We start from the raw sequence: 23724 nt of genomic DNA, 5'->3' as shown, positions 1-23724 counted from the left end.
ATAACTGCCAACATCACAGTGAGATTGAATCCCCAGTTATGAAATCTGACCAATCAACAACATACTCACACTCATGAATTTCACAAAATATGTAGATGTCGCTTTGGGCCTTCCCCACTTTAATGTGACCTGCCATGTTATAAATGAAACACTCTCTAGTGAGTGAGTGAGTGAGTGAGTATGGTTTTACGCCGCTTTTATCAATATTCCAGCAACATCACGGCTGGGGACACCAGAAATGGGCTTCACACATTGTACCCATGTCGGGAATCGAACCCGGGTCTTCGGCGTGGCGAGCGAACGCTTTAACCACTAGGCTACCCGACCGCCCCGAAACACTCTCTAAGCAGCATTGTCACTAACTCTTTGTGACAAACAGCAACACTGAATGATGTGACATTTGGATGTTTTATTGCGAGATATCTTTTCCAATGAATACCCAGTGTTTTGATGAGAATATCAAAACCAGATCACAGATATGGTACAGAAAATTTATAGAGTATCGTTTATGTAGATAAATAGGCACATTTATTTACAAAGACAGCATTGTCAATTTCAATCACAGTGGTGTTCATTTCAGTTCTCTGAAATGTTTCTGCATTCTCTCAACATGAGACGGATACTTGCACATGACATATAGTACTAACACATGTATCTATCATCAGTGTACAGTTAACAATGCACTCAGTCTCTTCTACACTAATGAAACAGATTTAGGAAATGAATATTGTGAGATATGAATCATTTTACACTTGTCAATATCACAAACATTACTACAGAATACATGTCACATATTATGTCAGTTTTACCAATGGTTTACATTGTAAAAATAATTATCATAAAACAATTATCATAATTAAGGTGTTGGACTTGTTATATAATAGTAGCATGATCCCAATAGCTTCAATGACTTAAACAACAAGTTTCCATTCTTCAAAATATGAAGAAATGGGCTTTAAATAATATTCCAAATATTCCTTTCAATAAATAAAAGATAAAAAGAAGTCTCCAAAAGAAAACTGACACTCATGATAAGGTAGCAAGAAAGAATATCAAGAACATCCAACGAGTCTTTGTCTTGTTTTTGTTTGACGAATATCAACAGCAGTTTCTATGGCTTTTCACCCTTAAAAATGGTGTACTGAATGTTAATTATGTTCTTTTGTCCTAAAAACCTGTGCCATGTAAACATATGTTCAGCCACCACTCTTGTGTTTTGACACAATATCAGAAAGAAATACCTGACACACAGGGCTTAAACTGATGGTAATTAAAACAGAAAACAAAAGTCTTTTTCCCTTGACATTCATGGCGAAAATACTTGAAAAATTAAGAGAAGTAAAGAAAAAGACTTGAATGTTAATATCATGAAATACCTTCGACAAAATCATTCATAATCGAAATATCGAAATTGAAGATAATCACTCTCCCACGTCTTCACAAACTCAACAATTCCTTAATAAATAACAATATTCTTTATATAAAATTCAAATTTGTTCATGGGCAATATTTACATTTAATTATCACAGTATGATAAACATATATAAGTAATATGCTCATAACAAAACAATTAACTACAAGCCAGCTGCTTAGCTCCTGTAGTTGTAAATAACTAGCATCAACTTGTTTCTAAACAAATAACAAAATCATATTTAAAAATTTGTAAGGAAACTTAATTGAGAATCATTTACAATGGAATGAGTGAAAAAGATCTTCCTTCACGCAAAAGGTAAAAAAGGGAAAAAACAATTCTCCCCAAGTCAACTGCTTAGCTATTGTAATTTTCAAGATATTTGTAACAATTAGTTTCTGAACAAATTATAAAATCACATATAAATATTCACATGGAAAATTAACTGAGAATTGTTACCAATAGAATGACTGAAAGATAGTTTCCTACATGTAAAAAAACATAACAGATTTAAATATCAAGCAAGTGGCTCAATAAGGGCAGTGATTCTACAAGACTTCCTACACATAAATACAAAAATGTGGTTAAAAATATGTCTATACTATCATCTATGGCAGAAACACATCTGTGCCATGTAGGCACAATCACACATTTGGCAGATTGGAAGAGGAGCCTGCTGCAGCAAGTGGGGTAACTCTGGACGGAATAATAGTCCTTTAATGCTGTAACACATTAATACTATGTGTCTACTAAAATCCTCCCATTACATATCAGTGGTTGGCTGAGCTAATGAAATTCACTCTTGTCACAAAAAGAATGGAAAAATAACATTTAGTATTCAAAAGTTACCCTATAATTTGATGACATATGCGTATGCAACGTAAAGATACACTTCTTTACTTTTTACTATTTCTTACTTACATATCCATAATTAAAACAGAATAAGACACAGCCATGACAGTATATAAAATGTACATGTGGTTATTAGTCTTTTAAATAAGTCAGTCCTTATGCAACAAGAGTTTGCATTCTAACCTGAGGGGTACCTCTCTCGTACCCGTTAAGTGCTGTGACAGACTCAAACACAGGTTGATATAGCTTGTGACCACGAGTATCAAGTTCCACAAATTTGTAGGTGGATCGTGTGGTATCGATGACTGCAGCAGGGCAGGGCTCCGAAGCCTTGGGGGTGTAGTCCATCCTGTACATTGTGTTGTCATCAAAGGGACCTTGGCTCTGGACGAAGTCATTGGAAGGTTTGCAGCTTTGGTTGGGGTTGATTGGGTGAGGAATGTAGTGAGACTTCTGGGTGGACATGCCCTCGAATGGTGCGTTGTTGGGTTGGTAGTCTGGCTTCATGACTGGACGGCTCCTCTGTCCAAGGTCCCATGGGCGGAAGTCAGTGGAGTAGTTTGTAGTTCCATCGAAGGTTCCAGCTCTCATGACATTTGCAGAGTGGGGCCTCTTGGCAAAGGCACGCTGTAAAGGATATTCCTTAAATGCCAGATTGTGTGTTGTGTTCATGTCCATGTCGCCGACTGGCTTCTTGTACTGCTCCGGATCCCTTACAAATGGACGATCAGCATCCCATTTCCGGTAGTCATTCTTGAAGGTTGTCATGTCTTCAAGAGGGGCCTGAGATTGGAATGCCTGAGCGTCAGGCTTACAGCTGTCTGTCTTTGGTGCATATGCCCCCTGGTAGTCTCTCTTGAAGGTGGACAGGCCATCAAAGCGGACACCAGATGGTCTATAGGTGTCCTTTTCCTTCACAAACTTTGCCTGAAGAGGATGTTTAATGTATGCAGCATTGTAGCCAGTGTTTCCATCGAAAGGAGCATCAGACATTTTGGCAGCCTCATTTGGTTTCATGGTGGTACGGGGAGCCTGGTTGTAGCGCTGGTAATCCCGGGTGAATGTGCTCTGTCCTTCAAATGGCTGCTGGGGAGGGTTCCAGGTAGAAACATCACCAAATCTGTTAGGGCGACCAGCCATATCCCACTTTCTGTAGTCAGCTAGAAACAGAAAAATGTCACATGAAAACTCAAGTGAAAGAATGCTTAGTTATCAAATCACATCACTACAGGTCAAGTGAATACAATGCATCTCTTATTTACACTTCAAAGAGGAAACCTTTTTGCTATTTCCCTTTTCCTATACACCAGTACATCATATACCATTTATTTCCCTTCCAGAGCAAATGAAAAACATACTGAAAAACTTATAAGAAAACAAATCTCAATCACTGTTACCAGAACAATCACGCTTATGAATACAGTTTCATGAGTAACACGTAACCATAGGAGTGATAAAACTTGTTCTGTTTACGGGCAACATTCCTCATTTACTGCACAGATTTTCAAACTTTATATTTTTATTATAATTTTAAACACTCCTCAATAGCATAATTTAATATGTTGAGTTGTTGACTAATCACAAACATAAATTTGTAACCAAGTAGTTACTCAGAGGTCATTTCGGCCACAACAAACTGATGTTTTGTTCATCTTGTTAGATGAAAAGTGAGGAACTGGTTACGACTCTCATCAACGAATTTAAAAAAGTAAAACTTTCTCTTGGCTGATGCATGTAGTGACACAGTTCTTAATAGAGCTGTAACACTTTCACGGAACCCACAATCACAGTATGGTGCTAAAAAAGATAGAAACATAAGGAGGGCAAATCTGTGATTCACACCCATTGTCACTGGTTTCTGGTCCTTCTAAGGGACATAACTCTGCACAGCGGATTGTGGTGCCTCAGACAACTCGCACTCTGTGACCCTGAGTTCTTGTCAGGCCTTACAGGTCCCCATTTGTTCCATTTGTTCCATGGAACATTAAAACTCTTCATCTCCGCAAAAATGTGTGCCTACTTTTGTAAGTGGGTTCGCCCTCGAACTTCCCTGGTACGTGCCGCATGCCCAGCTGTTTGATGGCCTTGGCTGGGGCGCCCTGCTTCTCTGTGGACAAAATCACCATGGTCAGCATGCAATAACAAAGTTTATTGAGTAATAACTTTTTAAATGCCATGGGAATTTATTTTCTGTGAGTGTTTTAATTTATATTATAGCTAAAATGGATAGAATTATCATTAAACCGCCAGCACGTTATTAGAAATGAGCGGGCCACTGTAACTTGATAATGCCCTCATAATGCTTGACGACAGGCCATTATCATGCCCGTTATTAGGTGACGTCATGGGGATAGGGAACGGTGACGTCACATTCAATAGAGACGCCATCTAGTTTGTTCTATGACGTTTCCATATTCGTAAAAGTTGGTCAGTGAAATTTGTGTTGATTGCAGTAAATGTTTCAAAACCAATATTGTTGTTTATATATATTTGATAACAAATTCTATCCATTTTAGCTATAATTAAGGTAACGCTATTTTTCAGGGCATTATCATTTGCAGAAGCCTGCGATCTTTTCAACTGCCCTCCTTCGTCGGGTTAATTGAAGTTAATGGAAGACCTCAGGCTTCTGCAAATGATAATGCCCTGGAAAAATAGCGTTACCCTTATAATAAATATTTATGTTGTTTGCTTGCATATAGTTTGTTTTTTTGTTGTCTGTGGTTGTTTAAGAGAGATTAAAATTGTTGTCTTTTCTGTGTTATTTTCCTATTTTAAGACAATGCCAATAAACAAAACTTTTTAAAAAAAACAATTTTATGGTTTTTTTATGTTTTTCTTTCAGACAAAAAACTATTTCAGACAACTGAACTGTTTTAATTTGTAGAAAAAGAAAGAGGAATCTAAACACATTTCTGTTTGGTTGGGTTTTGCCTCCAACATATTGTACTTGCCAAGAGAATACTGAAAAATATTATACTTAAAATATTTTTCAAATTAAATAACATTTGCAAAATTTGATTCTCAGATCTACTTTCTGTTGTATGAAACCTGAGGTTAGAAGATTCTTTTCTGTGTTATAGCAAAGCAAACAATTTCACTTAGGTTTATTTTGGCTCATGCAATAGGGCACACAAAAATTCACAAAATACTTAAAAAACACAAGTAATCAAATAGGGAAGGCCTCAAGAAACACTGACAGTATTTCCCACCTTGGGAACAGTTGCCACCCGTCGCAGCCTGTACAGTAGCATTACCTAGCGTCAAGCCTGACAGGTGTGTCATTATTTATTCATACTAACATGGAGGTATACACACATTCACACTTCACATATCATGGATACCAGCAGCGTGTGCTCTCTGACACAATAGCACAGGTTGCCATGAGCAACAAATTGTCATCATGAATTGGTCGCGGTTACCACTGTGAGGTTTTCAATAAGTGTAAATTTGAATAGCAAAGATTTGAATGGCAATAGATAAGATATACAGCACTCTTCAGTTTCTTTTGAAAACTGATATGGTGGAGTGATATTGTCGAGCCTTATGTCACAGCAATATACACCAAAAGACAGCTGACTAAGAATGTGGTTCTTCACATTTTTATTGACAATCTTATCAGTGTTATTCATAACTTTTAAACATTCAAAGTTTCAATTTGCATATATTGTACCCTATTTTCTTGAGTATAGTGCGCACTTTTTTTCCAAAAAACACAGCTGTGTAGAAGGGGGTGCGCATTATACACGAATTAATGAGTTTTGATGTTTTTTCCCCCATGGAAAGACATTACCGTGAGCACGTAACACCGGAAATACCATGTCAACAAATCCATACTGAAGTATGCAAATTAGTCATGTAATTACACTGTCCGGCTATAAAAAGTGTTCTTTATATCTGGACTTTTGTTTGTAACTTATTTTATTAATTTTATTCAAAATTCCTTTTAATATTGTTTTAATTAATTTCGGCGAAATCGTGTTTGAAGTGATCGGAAGATCGCACAACTCACCGTTATTAACAGCAACCACGGTCAGATTACCGCTATTGATGCCTTGAAACGAACTTTAGTTGACAGAGAATGGATACATATATCATAAATGCCACACTGTGACTCGTGACTGGTCAGACTGGTTCCATGTAAAAAATAATAACCGGCAATAGCAATCAGCTGCTTCGCTTAGGGTTATTATTATTTTAAATATGTTAAGTAAACATGGTAAAAGCTGTATCTAAATTAACAAGATATTGGAATATATTATTCCTGATAAAACAATAGTTTCACACATTGTACCCATGTCAGGAATCAACCAGGGTCTTTGGCGTAACGAGCAAATACTTTAACCACCAGGCTACCCAACCACCCCTCTCAAATTTTGAAGGACAAGTGACTTATCTGTGGTACATTATTTTCATGATTCCGAATATATTTAAATTTACTTAATATTCTGTAAAACACCATAACATATTGAAATAAACTGAATAATCATAAAACAGTGGTTTTGATCTCTTTATCAACAAAGCAATTGCAAATATGAATGATGTCTTTAACAGTAACACTATTTTGTCTGATCATGTTTTATATTTTTTATTGCTGACTTTAACATCCTATATTAAACAGAGAAATCATGAGAATGATTCTACTCCTGGAATCAATAGATTCGAGTGATTTCCCATGTTATGTTTGATGTAAAATTTCTCTATAATTTTGCTCAATGACCAACAGCTGCATCAGTTTGACTTGTTTAAAAAGCACATTCAGAATAGCCAGTGAATTCCTGGCTCAGAATCAACTGCAAGAACAGCAGTACAGATCACAAAGCCACTAAGTTGTTAACATTCTAGGGGTAGACATGGCCACTGTCCCAGACTAACGAAAGGGACTAGTTACTGTCTCCCCAGATCTTGCTAGTTTACATAGTCCACTGGTCCACAAGGAACTACAGACTATTTGGACATGTCCGTCGGTGTCTACCCCTGAATTCAAATAGGAACTATGGGGTTTCACAAATCAAGTCCTACGAGACTAAACATATTCATCTGCCTACCTGTATAATCTTTGTGATATGACGTCATCATATCATGATCCCCAGCAGGCCGGGAGTACTGGTCAGGGACATGGAACTGGGGGCGCTCTATGGGGTGGGGGATGTAGTCCACCCTGAAATACATCACAATGTACATTTACAAAAACGCACAGAGAGACTAAAACATGACTAACATCAAGAAATACAACAACTTAAAAAGCATTTGCTCCAATAAAAGTAACACAGTGGCAAGCCTTGCAGAAGATATTTTACTCAACAAAGACCATGTGATGAAACATAATCTCTTGATATGCAGATTCATCCAGTTTATATTTGGGCTTAACTCGATGAGTAAAACAATAACACGTCAGTCCTTACTTTAATTGTTGCATTTTGCTAGAGCAAGTTGTCTTTCTTTACGTATCAAAATATTTTTCACGTTCTAGCATTTTGTCTTCTAAATACTTGTTGTAGGCTAAAATTAGAATGTGTTTGAAACACCACCATTTAAATCATTAAACAATCAAATACTAGTAGTCATTAGGTTCTAATTCAAATTCCACCTGTTTCATACTCCCATATCACCAACTCAGAATTAATTATGTCGATCATGCTTCAGACATTCCAACACAGAGTGGAAACTAATCATTTCGACTCTGGATCATAATTTTGACTTTCCTTGTTTTCCATTTCAGATAACAATTTTCCTCCTCAGTAAATCAAGAATATGCTATATCTGTATATGTTAAAGGAAGGTACAGAAAATGAATGACAATACAAATATTGTGATGATATCGCTATTTTTCTTAGCATTTACTTGTTTTTAGATATTCAAAATTAGAAGTGTACATTACATCATATTATCAATGTGTTGCAGTATGAACTATCACAATAGGGAAGATATGTATTGCAGTACTTATTGTAAAATAGCCTGATGCTATTGCAATGGTGCCAAATGGATTTGTTTTGTGATGCAGAATATGGCACAATTTCATGGGTTTGGGTTTGTTTTTTTAAATTAGATGAAAGACTGAAAAGTAATGTTTAAATACTGTCTGTGTCTAAGCCACTAGAACAAAGACCATGTCTTATAAAATTGTCCTCAGTCTAGTAAGCTCAGCCAATAACATAAAATCTCCTGAAAATGATGCTAAGCGTCAAATCAGGCTAATCCACTCAATGCACAGACTGTAAATGTATGGTGTTCTTATTCTTATTCGTGACTGATCATTAATCATTGATCAATTGATTTCTAAAACCAAGGGTCAATCTTGAAACTGAAACCAATTCTCAACATGATCGAGTCACACTGATGCACCAGATGCATTAAATGAATGGTGAAGACTGCTCCGGTCTTAGTTATAAATCCATACAATTCCTTCAGACTCTTAGCACCAAGAAACAATGCGTTTTCCAATCAATATTTTAGAGGGTAAATCTATGTAAACAAATACTACCTTGTTGCTAGGCAGGTGTGAAAGAATGTTTCAAGCTGCTAAGAACATTACCGTCATTGTCACAAACATTACATTCCTTAATGATTATTACTGACACTGGCGTATGGCTATTATTGACATTGGGGTATAGCTATTATTGCGTAGTATTGATTATCGGAGTTGGAGTAAAATGGGATGTGCAGTGAAGGATGATATTGTCTGAAGGAACACACATGACGTGTGAATGGTGTTAATTATGGGAGTCTTATGACAAGTCAAGCTAGATATTGACAACAGTTTATGTTTTGATGACTGACAGTGGCAACCACATCCCTATAATTAGCTCCAAGAGTGCCAATCAAACTGCACATCAGCATATTTTCTTTCAGAGCGAAATGGGAAATATTACCAAATCTTTTATGGCAGAGTTATTGCTCAATATTGACAGGAAGAGTTAAAAGAAATAAGAATTATAACAAGAGTAATTCTACAATCTATTTGTCTATCCTTCTGAAACATGGTTTGAAATAGCTATCAATCCGTGCTAGTAATTAATATGAAAGTCAAAGGGCCCTTGTTATAATGTTAAAAGATGAAGATTTAGGGGGTCGATAGATTCAAATACCATAGAAAACCTCAAGGACCTCCCTTAATTTATCAGTGTTTGAACCCCAGAAATGTGTCTCAGTGTTGGACACATGGCACTGTTGACCTACTGGTTCCTTATGTCAGTTACTTTTATCACATTTCTAAACATGTAACTTTTATTTTTTCTAACAACTTTTAAAATAAATTGTTTCTCTGATCATATGCACATCTAAATTGTCAACCACATTCTTGTTAGCCGACAAATATCTTTCTGATTAAATCTTATGCGCAAAAGCCTGGCAGGAAAACATTCTAGGCCCAACTTGGGCTTGTACAGATTGATAAATTATAATTGAAGAACCAACAGAATATTTAGAACGTCCAGAAATGCATAGCTTTGTATTCTGTCAATTTAACAGAGTTTTGTTGTTAGTACACTCTAATGTTTAACTTTGCATGCACTTAATTATTCCCCCTGACATTATCAATGAAATGTTGCAGCATGTTACTGGATACTATGGGGGACATAGTAAAAGTGTTGCCGACAAGTGAGAAGACTGGTTTGCTTTGAACTCAACAGTAGGGCATTCCACTGTCTGACTGGCCAGTAGGTAATTGACAGATACATTTAATGACGCATTTTAGGCCAGCAGGCTACACTGGCTACACTGGCATTAATTTGGCGACAAATTTCATGACTTACAGTATTCATGAAGAATATGTAATGTAGGGTCAACTGCTAGTGGGAGTAGAGCTGAAGGGGTCGTTGTCATCAGGGGTACTACAGATTTGTACCCCAGGTACATTTCAGTACCCAGAAATGTACCCTAGTCAAATTCAGTAGGAGTAGAGGGAATTATGAGCATAGACTTGCTAAGTATTTTATGATATTCATGCCAGCTCAAAAGAAACTTTGATTTCTTTTTAAAGTATCCCCAAAATAAGTAAGATTAAACTTTATTGTTAAGCTGACAAAAAACTTGATTATATTTGTTGTTTACATATTAAAGTTTGCTAAATTGTTAAAAAATGTTTAAAGCCACAGCAAGGCCACTCATTCTCAACATGCTAGGCACAATATAGCTGGACAGAGAGGACCTTCCCTTTCACTCATCAATTAACAAGCTATTGTGGGGCCAGGCTTGGCACGGATGGTTTGGAGAAAGCAGGGGGCTGAGGGAAGTAAGTGGATGGTACAGACAGATACGAGACCAGTCATATATTGATAACATTTGTTATAGCAAAACCCTTCAAAATGGCAAATCTCTACCAGTCCTTAACCATTGGGCAGTTTGGCAAGGGCTATAGGACTAGTGCCAATTTCTAACACTGCAAAGTATGGAACTTGAACGTAAAATGAATATGCTCACTTGTTTAATCCATTTGCACACTAACATTTCCCTATATATATAAGTTATAGCATTGCCCTCTATAATAGTGAGTGAGTGAGTGAGTTTGATTTTTTATTAAGCTATATTCCAGCAATATCACGATGGGGGACACCAGAAATGGGCATCACTCATTGTACCCTTGTCAGAAATTAATCGTCTTCGAACGCTTTAACCACTGGGCTACACGACCGACCCCCTCTATAATAAAGTGTTGGTTCTGTAGTTAAAGTGTGCCTGGCACAATATAATGCAAAGCATCCCCTTTTTTTATTCAGACAATCATTATTTATTCATTTTGATTTTTTATAAGAAGTATATTAGATAAAGTCAAAATCTTTTGGTTTAAATAACTAAGAATATTAAACTCTATTCTTTGGACACTTGTCTGCTAGAAAAGTGCACATTTTTATTTTCTTACAATACGAGGTGTATGTTAAAATAATTCAGTACAACAAGGGCGTGTATATATTTCTAGAAAACCCAAACCCACCCACCCAAAAATTAAATGGTTGTCCCTTGAGTGACTGAATATAGAGGTGTGTGATTGTTACACTGCATGGCAGCTGGTATTCGTGGGTGATGCTGGAACGCAGTGCACACAAACCTGTGAAGTACTCACAAAGGCCTCCAGTATAACTGTACATACCTGTGCGTAGTCCTGTCTTCCAGGGGTCCATCACCCTTGATGGCTACTGCTGGGGGCTTGCACGACTCCCGGGGCACGATAGGGTGGGCCCTGTAGGTTGTGTTGTACTCTGACAGCAAACATGGTCTATCTCCCCTCCCTATCGTCACATTGGGGCGATGCGGGCAGCGATGGCGCCTGAGAGAAAAAAGTAAAATATAAATAATACTCAAATTTCAAATTTGTTTTCAACATAACACATTAAATTACTGAATTTATTTTTGCTGCCCAGGAACACGAGGACCAGAGCTACCTACAGCAGTACACAAACTGTAGAGATGGTCATTTAGATGTTGCATATAGCATTAAATGCATTTCTCTCATCTACTTTATATCTAATAATGAACACTTTCAAGTGTTCTTCCAAAGTTATAAAAGTGATCTGGTCAAAATAAAAAGTCAGACAATCTATGACAAACCATTTCTATCATGTTCCATACATGCATAAGGTAGACATTAAAATGGTCAGACATTAATACCAATTGCATTAATTAAAACAGAAAATATTAGGTATACATTGTCGTTCTAAATAATCTGTGCCATGTTAGAGTAGGCAAGTGAGTGATTACTGCTTAATGCACAACAGCAGTCTTGCAGATACTCACGGCAATCTATGTTAAAGGTATACAAGTGGAAAATGTATATTGTTCATAGCTTATCTATAAATAAGGGGGCCAGATTGGTTCCTTTGCTAGGACATTGTCTGATTGTCATCCAAAATGTCCTCACAGTATATGGTGGCAATATAGACAAATGTTGTTTAAAAAGAAAATATCCTAATGCATTTTTCAATGGGAAAATCACTGTATTTTTTATTATTTAAGTGTCGTCCAATGGTAATGTTTAAAATGCTAAAACCAGCATTAGAAATTGGAACTAGTCCTATAGTTCTTGATAAACAGCCCAATAGTTAAGGTATCATAAGAACTAGTAGACATTTTCCATTTTAAGGGTTTTGCAATGCGTTATCATTATAAGGACTAGTGGACAAAATTGTTAGTTTCTACCGCTGCTAAAACGTTTTTATAATAGTATTAGTCCATTTAGTATTAGTCCTAGTTTAAAGCTGGTTGGAACAATTAACATTATTCAATAGGAGTATCCACAGTAATAGTCGTGTTCAGTTAATGACAACATGGAAAGCATTTCCTTCAGTTTTACAAACAGTACCTAAGCCTATTGATATTTATAAATAGTTCCTAATCATCACTGATCTTTCATGAAAACATCACTCACATCTACAAACCCGTGCCAACCTTGGATATGATCAGACATTATTAGGTTAGGTCGGTTACCCCTTGTGACCAATGTCTACCGATCTTTCAAGCATTGTATTGTGCAGCTACAGAAGACCAAATCTGATTAATCCTTCTTTGTACTATATATCATACTGTCATTGACTATATCTAATCACTACAGAAAATCAATAATCCTGGATAATCAATGTCAATAAAATGTATCAGCTGAAGATCAATAGCTTCTGATTTGGTTACAGCGACAATGGTCTACGTACAATGGCAGTGTGGCCATTACATCAGCTTATTGCTGTCAGAGCACTATTCCCAGTGATGAATGGAATGACTGTTCAGTCAATGAAACGTAATCAATCATGTTTTATCGTCATTTCAACTGTAAAAATTCAAGGCTGAATAATAAAAGAAAAATATTAACTCTCACTATGTCAACCATTTATGAACTTACTAATTGAACTGTATCTATCGTTTGTCCCAAATTTATTCACTCATAAATTTTTTAAAAAAAAATTTATTCTTCAAAGATTCATCAATAAAAGCCTTTATTACTTCACTTTGAATTCCATGTTCATTACATCAGTAATATAAATAATAAATCTTGAAATATATTAAAGTGCTAGTAACTCTTTTATATTTAAAATTTAAATTTAAAAAATTGTTATCTACATGTCTATGTACATATAAAAAATTATCCTGAAGATAATAATTCTAAAATAGAGAGAAACAAACAATTATGACAGTACTATCCTGACATATCTTCTGAAGGGACTTTTTAGAATATATTTGATTGTAAATACTTTTTATCAGATTTACAAATTTGCAATAGATCCCTGCAACGTTAGACATGTTGCTAGACATTTCTTATCCATGAAGGGGATCAGCTACTCCCATGACACTGCACCCCAACCTAGTGGTGTACCTGACAATAAAGCCAAGGGCAGGCCCTCAAGACTGACTTCTTGAAAATATACCCGAGACCTTATCTGGGAGATGGGGGCGCTACTATCAGCTTTATTTCTTTATTGATTTCAGATTTTGACATGCTCAAGTTTCACCTTATGAAGTTCCCCTGGGGTGGACAGGTTGTAATGTATGACAGCTTCTCTTGTAGGAAATGGCGGACTTACTGACTGAGAAAACAGGTTACCGTATTCGACGTAATAAGCGCCCAGGGCGCTCTCAAAATTAGAAATAAGGGGCTCTTATTAGAATATTATTTTGGTGGAAAAAACAGAGTTGAAAGATAAATTTCGTGGTTTGTGCTGACGGCCTGACTGTTTATATACGACAGATATATTTTTCGAGAATTTAATTGCCAATAATTAAGGGTGCATATAACACACGAGTGCGTATTATACACGAATAAATAAGTCTTGTGTACATTGATCAATCGGAAGGGGTGCTAATTGGGATTGTTCACTTGCCAATTTATTAGCAAATATCGCCGTGGGCGCTTATTAGAGCGGGGCGCTTATTACGTCGAATACGGTATATGTGTTGTGTATGAGGTGAAAGATTGTTTTTGCATTTTATACTGAAACATGTATTAGATAACATTTTTAGGTCAGAGTAAATTTCTTGTGTCTCGCAAAACAGAGATGAGATTTTCTATTTTTTGTTTCTTTTGTAGGATAAAAATCTATAATTTGATTTGTGTATTAATAGGATAAAACACACCTCCAAGGAAAAGACCACACACAACTGGGAAACGATGACATGCATCAACCAAGTTAGCAAGCCTGACCACCCGATCCCATTTGTCGCCTTTTACGGCAAGTATGGGTTGCTGAAGATCTATTCTAACCCGGATATTCACGGGTTACCAGATGCATGTGCACACACACACACATCAGCAAGTTTTATTCATGTCATGTTACCTCACTCTCAGTCAAGAAGTGTTGGGAATAGAATAAAATGTGGTTAGAAATAGCAATCAATGACTGACCTATGGCCAATCATGTATGAGAGTAGACAAATCATAAATTTAGAGAATTCCATCTCTGTATTCTTTATGAACCATGTCTGTTATCAGACATTTAGGTTTTTATTCTTGTTTTACTCAAATTTGATCCCCTTTGACATACTGTCAGAACTATTATGACATGAATTGGAAAAAGGGCAAAAATGCAGTATACCGACACCTTCTGCCTTTTTGGTAAGGGACGTGCACAAGTTCATTCCTTAGTAACGGTTTCTAAATTTTTCAGACGCCATTTTCGTTGCTCGTAGATACAAAACACGTATTCGCTGAAATGTGGTTCGGACGGATATCACTGATGAGGTTATGGAACTTCTATTTTCGAGTACTTTTTCGATGTTGATGTTCAATTTTCAAAGTTTATGCATCGCTTTGATATTCAATTTCAAGGTTTAATCATATTAAACCGTACACATGCAAGTGGGGCATTTTGTCTGTTTATTTTGATCTTTATCACCCTATTTTACAAATAGTGATGCTGTCGCGTGCAGCTTTATGAGTAGCATCAAACAAACATGGCGGATAGGTGTCCGGTAAAATGCATGTGTACTGGAAAATGTTTAATTAATATTTGGGAATTTTTACTGACATTTGCTGCAGACTAAGGGCAACATATCAGTTTTTAGCGAAGTTGTTTTTGCTGGACTAGGTCCCCAATTCAATAGAAGATACAATAACATATCCCTTAAAATTTACATCACCACCATAAATATTCAATTAGAAAAAAGGACAATTCTATTTAGGTTCTAATAGATTGATTTTACTAGATGTAGACAGCATCTATATTCTAGGTTTGTTTGTGTTGGAGAACAGATAGTGGCGCTACATGCAGAGTTAATTAATTTTATATCTACAGCAAAAAAAGAATTATTTTCAGATTTTGTTGACTCACTAATTAATTCCATACTGTAGAGGTTTATATTTTGTTCTGAGTGTTGTCCAGTTAAGCTATACTAAATTGAATATACGAAAGATGACTATCAAAACGCCACGAGCAATTATATTAATTGTGGTATTGACTGTCCCTGCCAACATCTAATGGTCTTTTAAACTGGTTAAATTGACCATACTGAAACAAGATTTTAACAAAAGTTCTTCAGATATTTACTTGTTATATACTGATAAGAATATGTTTACTACACAATTATGTTTCCTTTGGGAGAAACTTTCTTCATTTGATTGTTCTTAACGACATTTGACACCTCATGTCAACAGGACTAGTGACATTTTACACTAAAACCATGATAAACTACTTACCCGCATGTACAGATCTCACATATGCATCTCCTTTTCCCCATCACTGGATGTTTGAGACGTGATATCTAGATGCAGTTTCTTTCAAAGTTGCGATTAGATATCACTGTTTCGTCTAGAGCAGGTGGTTACGATGAAACACGGGTCGCCAAGCAGACAACACAATATGTTTATCAAAAATGGCGGATGGCAACAGGGCAGTCCAATGTAAGGGTATCAGGTTTCGTCATAATCCATATACCTCACGTCGGGTGAGACCTCCGCCCGTATCCCCCCTCAAAAATATATATAATTAAATGGATTGAGCCGCAAGGGATATATAACCTTTGTAGTGGGATACGGGTTAAAGTCTTTCCGTTCTCTGTTCCTGGAGAAACACTTGAAAGTGTTGATAATGGTGCAAACTCCCCTCACAAAGAATAGGGTAGACCCACCGCGCAGTGTCACCTGGTGGTTGATTACCGTACTAATGCCGGGTTCGGTCATACCACGTTTTGCAAAATCGGAAAGGTGGCACAGATCTGGGGAATGTAGACTACAGCAATAAACTCGCTTCATCGGACACCTTTCATACAAGACATATTTTTACATAATTATATTAGAAATTACTTAATTTTATATGAGTTCGTCACGCATATGGTAACAATGACAAGTGCGGTTGTTTATTGTCTGTTTAGTTTCTTAGTTACCATCACGTTGTATGTTAAAATATTTATTGTTGGTTAAAGAAATAGTTGCCTTGAATTGATTAAACTATTTTTTATCTGATTTAGGAACGTTAGGGACCACTCATGTATTATAGAGGGGGATGCGTGGATGGAAGGGGGGAGAGAGAGAATTCGTAGACTCACTTCAGCAGTACCACAATTAACATGATCAACTCGTACACTCACTTTAGCACTACCAGCGGTGAGTTTGCATGGCCGTTCTATATAACATTTTTCACGACCACCCCCACCCCCATTGATTGTGACAATATGCAGGAAATATCCACCTGTGCTTAAATTAAATTGACTTGTCCGGCATTGAGCTAGGGGGTCATTATTATGTAAATACGGGTAATTAAAAAACATTATACCCGGGTACCCGCTGTAGATCACAAGTTGGGTACAAAATGTCTTTGACCGGAGCCCTTGCAAAAAAACTTAGGTACGCCTATAACACGATTTTATCATCCATACACTGAAGTTGACAGAATTAAGCTCCATCTTTACTCAAACACACGAAAGTCAAATAAAATGCGTGCATAAATTGTCAGAAAAACGCGACTTGCTGTGTAACCATGGAGTTTGACTGTTATCGTCATTAAACAATTGTTATATTACGTGACTATAGCCACGAGTCCGGGTCCTACTCAACCTTAAGCTCACTGCCCCACCTCCCGTACCAACTTTTAGTTACGTCTTTTGGTAAATCGGTAGGTCTTACACCTATAGTAATCGTTATATGAATGTGGACGTGTATATATTTGAACACAACATAAGGAGGAAAAAAACTATCACTACAATATGTTCCCATATCTATTCTGAAAACCGAGACCAATGTTTTATAAATGATCGATGAGTATCCATCATTTCAGTAACAATTAACTAATAATGTGTGTGTGTGTGTGTGTGTGTGTGTGTGTGTGTGTGTGTGTGTGTGTGTGTGTGTGTGTGTGTGTATTAGACATTTTTTATGTGATAAATCAATCTGTATGCTTACAATATGGATGTCAAATCAAATCAAACATCCATAAATGTATGCATGATGCACTGTGGAAATTGTTTTCTGTAGATTCACCAAGTTATGTTGCATGTAATTTCACCAAGTTATGTCACATACATGTATACGACCCGTGAAGATCCGGGGTAGAATAGGTCTTCAGCAATTTTACCCATGCTTGCCGTAAAAGGTGACTTTGCTTGCCGTAAGAGGCGACTAACGGGATCGGGTGGTCAGGCTCGCTGACTTGGTTGATGCATGTCATCGGTCCCAATTTGGTGGATCGATGCTCATGATGTCAATCACTGGATTGTCTGGTCCAGATTCGATTATTAACAGACCGCCGTCATATATATCTGTAATATTGCTGATTGCGGCGATAAACAACAAACAAGCAACATACATGTATACAGGTATAAAAACATCAAGAAGGGAAACAAACAGGATTGTGGTTCGAGCACATACACCCGCATTCAAGTGGTTCTTGTTAAAATAAAATGTACTTTCACGTGGCTTCGCATGAATCTGAATCTGAAGGTTCATGGTTGATAAAGCATATACTATAAGTGTAAATGAATTCCGGCACTATTTTCCTCATGGATTTAGTGTTGTTTTCATCAACAAAAAACACCAAAATGTTTTTCGGGTTATTTGCATTCGGGTATAACATTTGTACGCACCCCTGCTTTCCAAAAGTTGTATCCACGTCTGCACTGCTAAACTTGAATGGAGATGGAACACAGGTGATGGAGAATGTTGTAACGGTATATGCAGCTGTGCATCACAACAAGTGGCGCTGTCATTGAGGATGTGTATTTGTTTAGGAATTATTCAATTGACAGAATAACTCATACGTTTTGAAAAATCTTGATTCTCGATGTATGTAAACGGTTTTTTTATATTATGTATACCATCGAAAACACTGTTGCGAAAATACTACCAGCATAGGTATTCTAACCCCGAATCCCAACGGTAAGGCAAGCGTTAATAAATAGTTTTATTTATGGAAGATAAACGAAAAGAATTAGTAGACTGACTTCAGCACTACCACAACATGATCAGAAGACTCACTTCAGCAGTATCACAACAGGATCAGAAGACTGACTTCAGCAGTACCACCACAGCAAAAAAAATGCAGTTTCCGGTATCCGGATACCTGCCGGATACCACCGGACACTTACCCAAAACGCGTCCGGGTATCCGGTGGCAGATACCTTGCCGGATACCAGATCTGTGGTATCCGGCATGGACACCTCACCGGAAAGTATGTCACCTGGAATCCGGGTATCCGGCACCGGATACCTCACCGGATACCTCAATCTGGGTGTCCAGGGATCCGGCACCGGATACCTCATTCTGAGTTTCCAAAAACATGTCACAATTTGGGGGGTGCATTTTGTTCAATTAAGTGTGAAACACCTAAAAATATATTGGAAACTAACCATGAAAATTGAACATTGCTGAAGGTATCCGGCAGGTATCCGGCAGGTATCCGGATGCAATTTTTCGAGATGTCTTTCTCCTAGTAAATAATGTTAGCCTGGGCATATCAGATAGCTGTAGTAATATTCTGTGCTATTTTAGTTCTAAATATCCCCTTGAAGTTGAGATTTATGGGCATGTACTTTTGGTGAAAACATTTTTCAAGTTCATATATATTTCAATTTAGATGTTCAGCGTATTAAATGAAAAGCATTCAGTCCTGGTATGATGGTATCCTTACATTTCATCTTCATATTCCCAGTTTGTTCTAGCCTAGTGGTTGAAGCATTCGATTCACAACATCAGTACATTGCTTTGTGTCACCCATCATGATATTGTTGGAATTTTGCTCATAAAGTGGCATAACACCATACTCACTCTGACAAAAAAATGAAAGTCATTGGCTATGTGCTCACTTGGGCCTTTGTTCCTGGTGAGATTAAAAGTTTATTTTGGAACTGTATCAATACTTGTTACATCTTGACAGACGAGTTTCATTGAAGTTCGAAACAGAATATCATTAACCCAAATGGGTGCATAAGACCAATGGCATCCACAGAAAACACCTGATAAAGTACTGGTACATAAAAATATCAATGTAACTTTTCTACTGACATGGAACTAAAAACTTCGTTCAGTGAGCTGTATTAATTGTAGGAAAACATTCAGGGCATTAGTATATTTGATATATGTTAGCACCTATGTTATGAATGATCAATATCATATTTCTTTAAAGAAGCAAAACAAAAAATTTGTTAAGATAAAAAATCATATTTATTGATTTTATGACATTTCATTGGTTCAGTAACCAGAGGTGTTTGCAAGAACATTCAAAAACAGAAACAGATGCTTCAATGCCATTTTCTAAATAAACAAATTAGTCAAATCTCAGAAGAATTTCAAGGTAGAAGAATATCTAAAGTCAATTATGTTTGTGCAGTAAACCACAAAAGTCATTCAGATTTGTATAGTCAGCTTCAGTGTACACCACATAAACAGTCTCACTGCTGTGGTATTAATTCATTTAGACTTGATTAATGTCGTAATAAAACAACCTACAGAATCACACTGATGTGGCATTATTCATTCAGAATCATCACTATCTGAGGTGAACCTGTTAGTTGTTCTGGGGAGGATTATTCATCATCCGGAGGGTCCTTTGTATGACTTGTCTGATCTGGTGTCATTGTGAAATTCAGGTGCCTGAAACAATTTATAACATCTTTAAAAGCTTGTTATTAAAAATATAAGAAACACACATATATTGACAAAGGGTAAAAAGTTGGTTTCTCAATGAGTAAGGTAATGACAATTTATCAAGCAACTGTTAACCAAACCATGTTAACCAATGTAAAAAAGCCATAGCAAACAGTAAATTGTACAGAAAATACAAAATTGTAATTGATCTTCTGAAAACAATTCCTGTAGTGCCATAAGGCAGGCTCACCTGAATTTTTCTCAAATGTTTGCATTACACCAAAACATAAGGAAAGGTAAACAAGGCAATGCAAATTGCATAAAATAGGTTCTTATACATAAAAACAGAACTAAAGTATTTGACGTAATAAGCGCCTCGCTCTAATAAGCGCCCATGGGAATATTTGCTAATATATTGGCTAGTGAACAATCCCAATTAGCACCCTTTCCAATTGATCTATGTATACAAGACTTATTTATTTGCGTATAATACACACTTGTGTGTGATATGCATTATTATTTTTTTATCATTTATCCTATCTTTAATTAAGATTTACAATAACGGCAAAAACTGCCAAATATATTGGTCAAGTGTAATCATAATTTAAGTAGTTCTATTTGGTTTTGGAACTTTTCAAGGGTAAATGTAAATATATGTGTATTCCTATTTGAATACTCATTTGATTGTTATAAAGTTACACAGTATTGCATCTATCGTCTGTTTCTTAATACAGTGGAACCTATCTTTGACTTGTGTGACATAATTGAATCATACCCCAAGTTCATTATGCATTGTTATGCATCTGCACAGAGTGGTCAAAGTCCTTGTCACACACATAGTTTGCTACAAGGCAGAATCCAATAAGTACAGTTGAGACATCAGGTTGTATCCAGACAAACTGTCTGATAATCTCAAGTATGGTCTTGGTCGCATCAAGGGATGTAGCTAATCCTAAATAAACATTAAACAAGTGACATAATCTCTTCTACAGAACACTTGATCAAAGCCTGCCCCACCTTTGATGTTTATCATCTCGTTACGCTCACAACAGCTCATTAGCAAGATGAGCTTAATGTCAACACATGGTGGATTAGGGATTAACAGGGCAATTAGTGTCAGGTGGGTATTATCACTTGCAATTGTCTGTTAATTACTTAATTGAGTAGTGACGGCTTAGTTAGTTTCCAACCACACTGACTGTTATGCTACTTTTCAAGTCAGTTTACTGGTAACATGTGTCTGTGGACCAAGGAAATGTATCATGCCAGATACTTAACAAGTTCTATTCATAAGTAATAAAATAATGACAGTTTTGATATGCAATTCTCCCTACAAAGACATTTAACATTTGATATACATAAACTGTCTGTTGAAACTATGATGATGCTAATATACAAGTTGCACAAAACAACCTATTCATATACTGGTACCTAGCCAAACAAACATAATATTTTTACGTGTATGCACATGCTTGTACACATATACCTCTACTGGCATATCACACATACAAACAATCATTAGATGGATGTAATCGGTCAAAAATATTTTACATACAAAAACAAGTGAACAGATTCTGTAATACATGTAGCATGGTTAATATTGGGAGATGTTTTAGCATTTCCATTTTCACAGAATCGAAGGCATATCCTTTCATGACTCAGATCAGCTTGTAGTGATTTAAATTCACATAAAACTGATTCATGTCAAATGACCTATCCCGCATGTGTGGGACCTGTTATAAAAATACCATTCATTACTTATTTGTGTGTCCAAATTATGCTATTATTAGAAATAATAGGTATTATTATACAGCATGGATATGATATAAGAAAGCTTTATATGGAATTGTTGAAAATTATGTACAGGAAAACAATGAAATAAATCAATCAATACGTGCATTTATCTCAGAATCTGGTAGATTTAATCAATATGGACTTCTCCTTCATTATCTACTTATAATCAGATGATTACATTATTGCTCAACTGATAGTTTGCAATAGTATAGAATTAGTATTTTATTAATACTTATTTTGTATTTCAGCATCATTTAGATAAGCCATCGGCTTGTTTGCAAATCCAGTTCACTAGAAAAAAAATATATGTTTAAAACACATGTAGTAGAACATATTGCAATAGTTAAGACCCGAAAAGAAGTTATGTGTAGGATCTTCAAAATGGTATCCACAAGAGCAGGTTGTAGAATCATGTTGGTGTTTGTTGTTTAACTCTGCACTCAGCCATATTCCAGCTATATGACGGCGGTCTGTAAATAATCAAGTCTGGACCAGTCTATCCAGTGATTGACATCATGAGCATCGATCCACACAATTGGGATACAATGACATGGATCAACCAAGTCAGGGAGCCTGATCACCCGATCCATTAAGTTATCTCTCACAACTAGCATAGGTCGATCATGTTGAAAGGGACTAACTTCAACCTGGAATCCCCACATGAGTAAGTATGCGGCTGTTAGCTTTGTTTGATGTTTAACGCCACACTCAGCAATATCGCAGCTATGTGGCAGGAATCAAACCTGGGTCTTCAGCGCGAAGAGTGAACGCTTCAACCGCTAGGCTACCCCACCACCAAAAATTCCCCCATGATAAAGTTTTCATCATGGTTATTGTTCAACTAGTTCAAGTGAAAATGTTCATACCCTTAAAATGTCTTATCTTCCACTTCACGATGATCTCTGATGCAAAACTTCCCTGTTATTAAAGCTGTTCTTGATTCTTCACATCTGGAAAAATATGTTGAGGCTATTAATCATTCTCACAGAGTACAGGGAGTATATGAAATAAGACAGTGAGTCACATTAGCATACAAAGTATCCAGTTGAAGTAAACATATTTCTACATTATATACATAAGCAAATACTAACATATGATAGACAGGCTACTTGTCATATATAAATATAATTATAAATTTACTTACATGTTGGCTATAAAAGTTAATGTGTCACATGTGACAGGCTTACATGTGGTAAATTACTTTAATACGTGATCATTGTAACATTCACATATTCCTTACCTTAATGTGTCACTTCAGCTGCCAGCATGACCTCAGCTGCAATCTCAATATTTGGCCAGTTTTGACGAAATGACCGATCGTGTTCAGTGTATAAGCTGGGCCTCGTCTCTAATATAACTTGGCGCAAGTTGACGACGCGCATAGGGAGCCGGGAACCAGCTTATGTCGTGTTAACCTGGTTCCCGGCTCCCTATGCGCGTCGTCAACTTGCGCCAAACAATAATGTGATATTAGAGACGGGGCCCAGCTTAGTGTTAACCCGGAACAAGCCATTTTACCCATATTCCCCTACGGTCCAGGGCGCCATTTTAGAACATGGATGTAAACAAACCTCGTGTATCGATATACACTGTGATGCTTGATTACGATAAGCTTACCTCGTGTATCGATACACTGTTCTCATTGACCTTCACCACGGAAATGCCGGCCGAA

General features: G+C 36.6%; 1 protein-coding gene across 1 annotated transcript; it reads right to left on the bottom strand.

Annotated features, from left to right (window-relative positions):
- Positions 1-394: 394 nt before the first annotated feature.
- On the bottom strand, positions 395-16069 carry LOC124131361 (stabilizer of axonemal microtubules 2-like). Its single transcript, XM_046494596.2, has 5 exons — positions 15879-16069; positions 11352-11528; positions 7312-7424; positions 4284-4370; positions 395-3423 (listed from the first exon to the last, which is right to left on the bottom strand). Exons 1-5 carry the CDS (start codon positions 15917-15919, stop codon positions 2420-2422), a joined length of 1422 nt encoding a protein of 473 aa, XP_046350552.1. The 5' UTR covers positions 15920-16069; the 3' UTR covers positions 395-2419.
- Between the last annotated feature and the right edge of the window lie 7655 nt (positions 16070-23724).

This window comes from Haliotis rufescens, unplaced genomic scaffold (assembly GCF_023055435.1).
Source record: "Haliotis rufescens isolate VD_foot unplaced genomic scaffold, xgHalRufe1.0.p SCAF_1, whole genome shotgun sequence".
In the NCBI taxonomy this organism is placed as follows: domain Eukaryota; kingdom Metazoa; phylum Mollusca; class Gastropoda; order Lepetellida; family Haliotidae; genus Haliotis; species Haliotis rufescens.
This window is presented reverse-complemented; position numbering and strand designations above follow the sequence as displayed.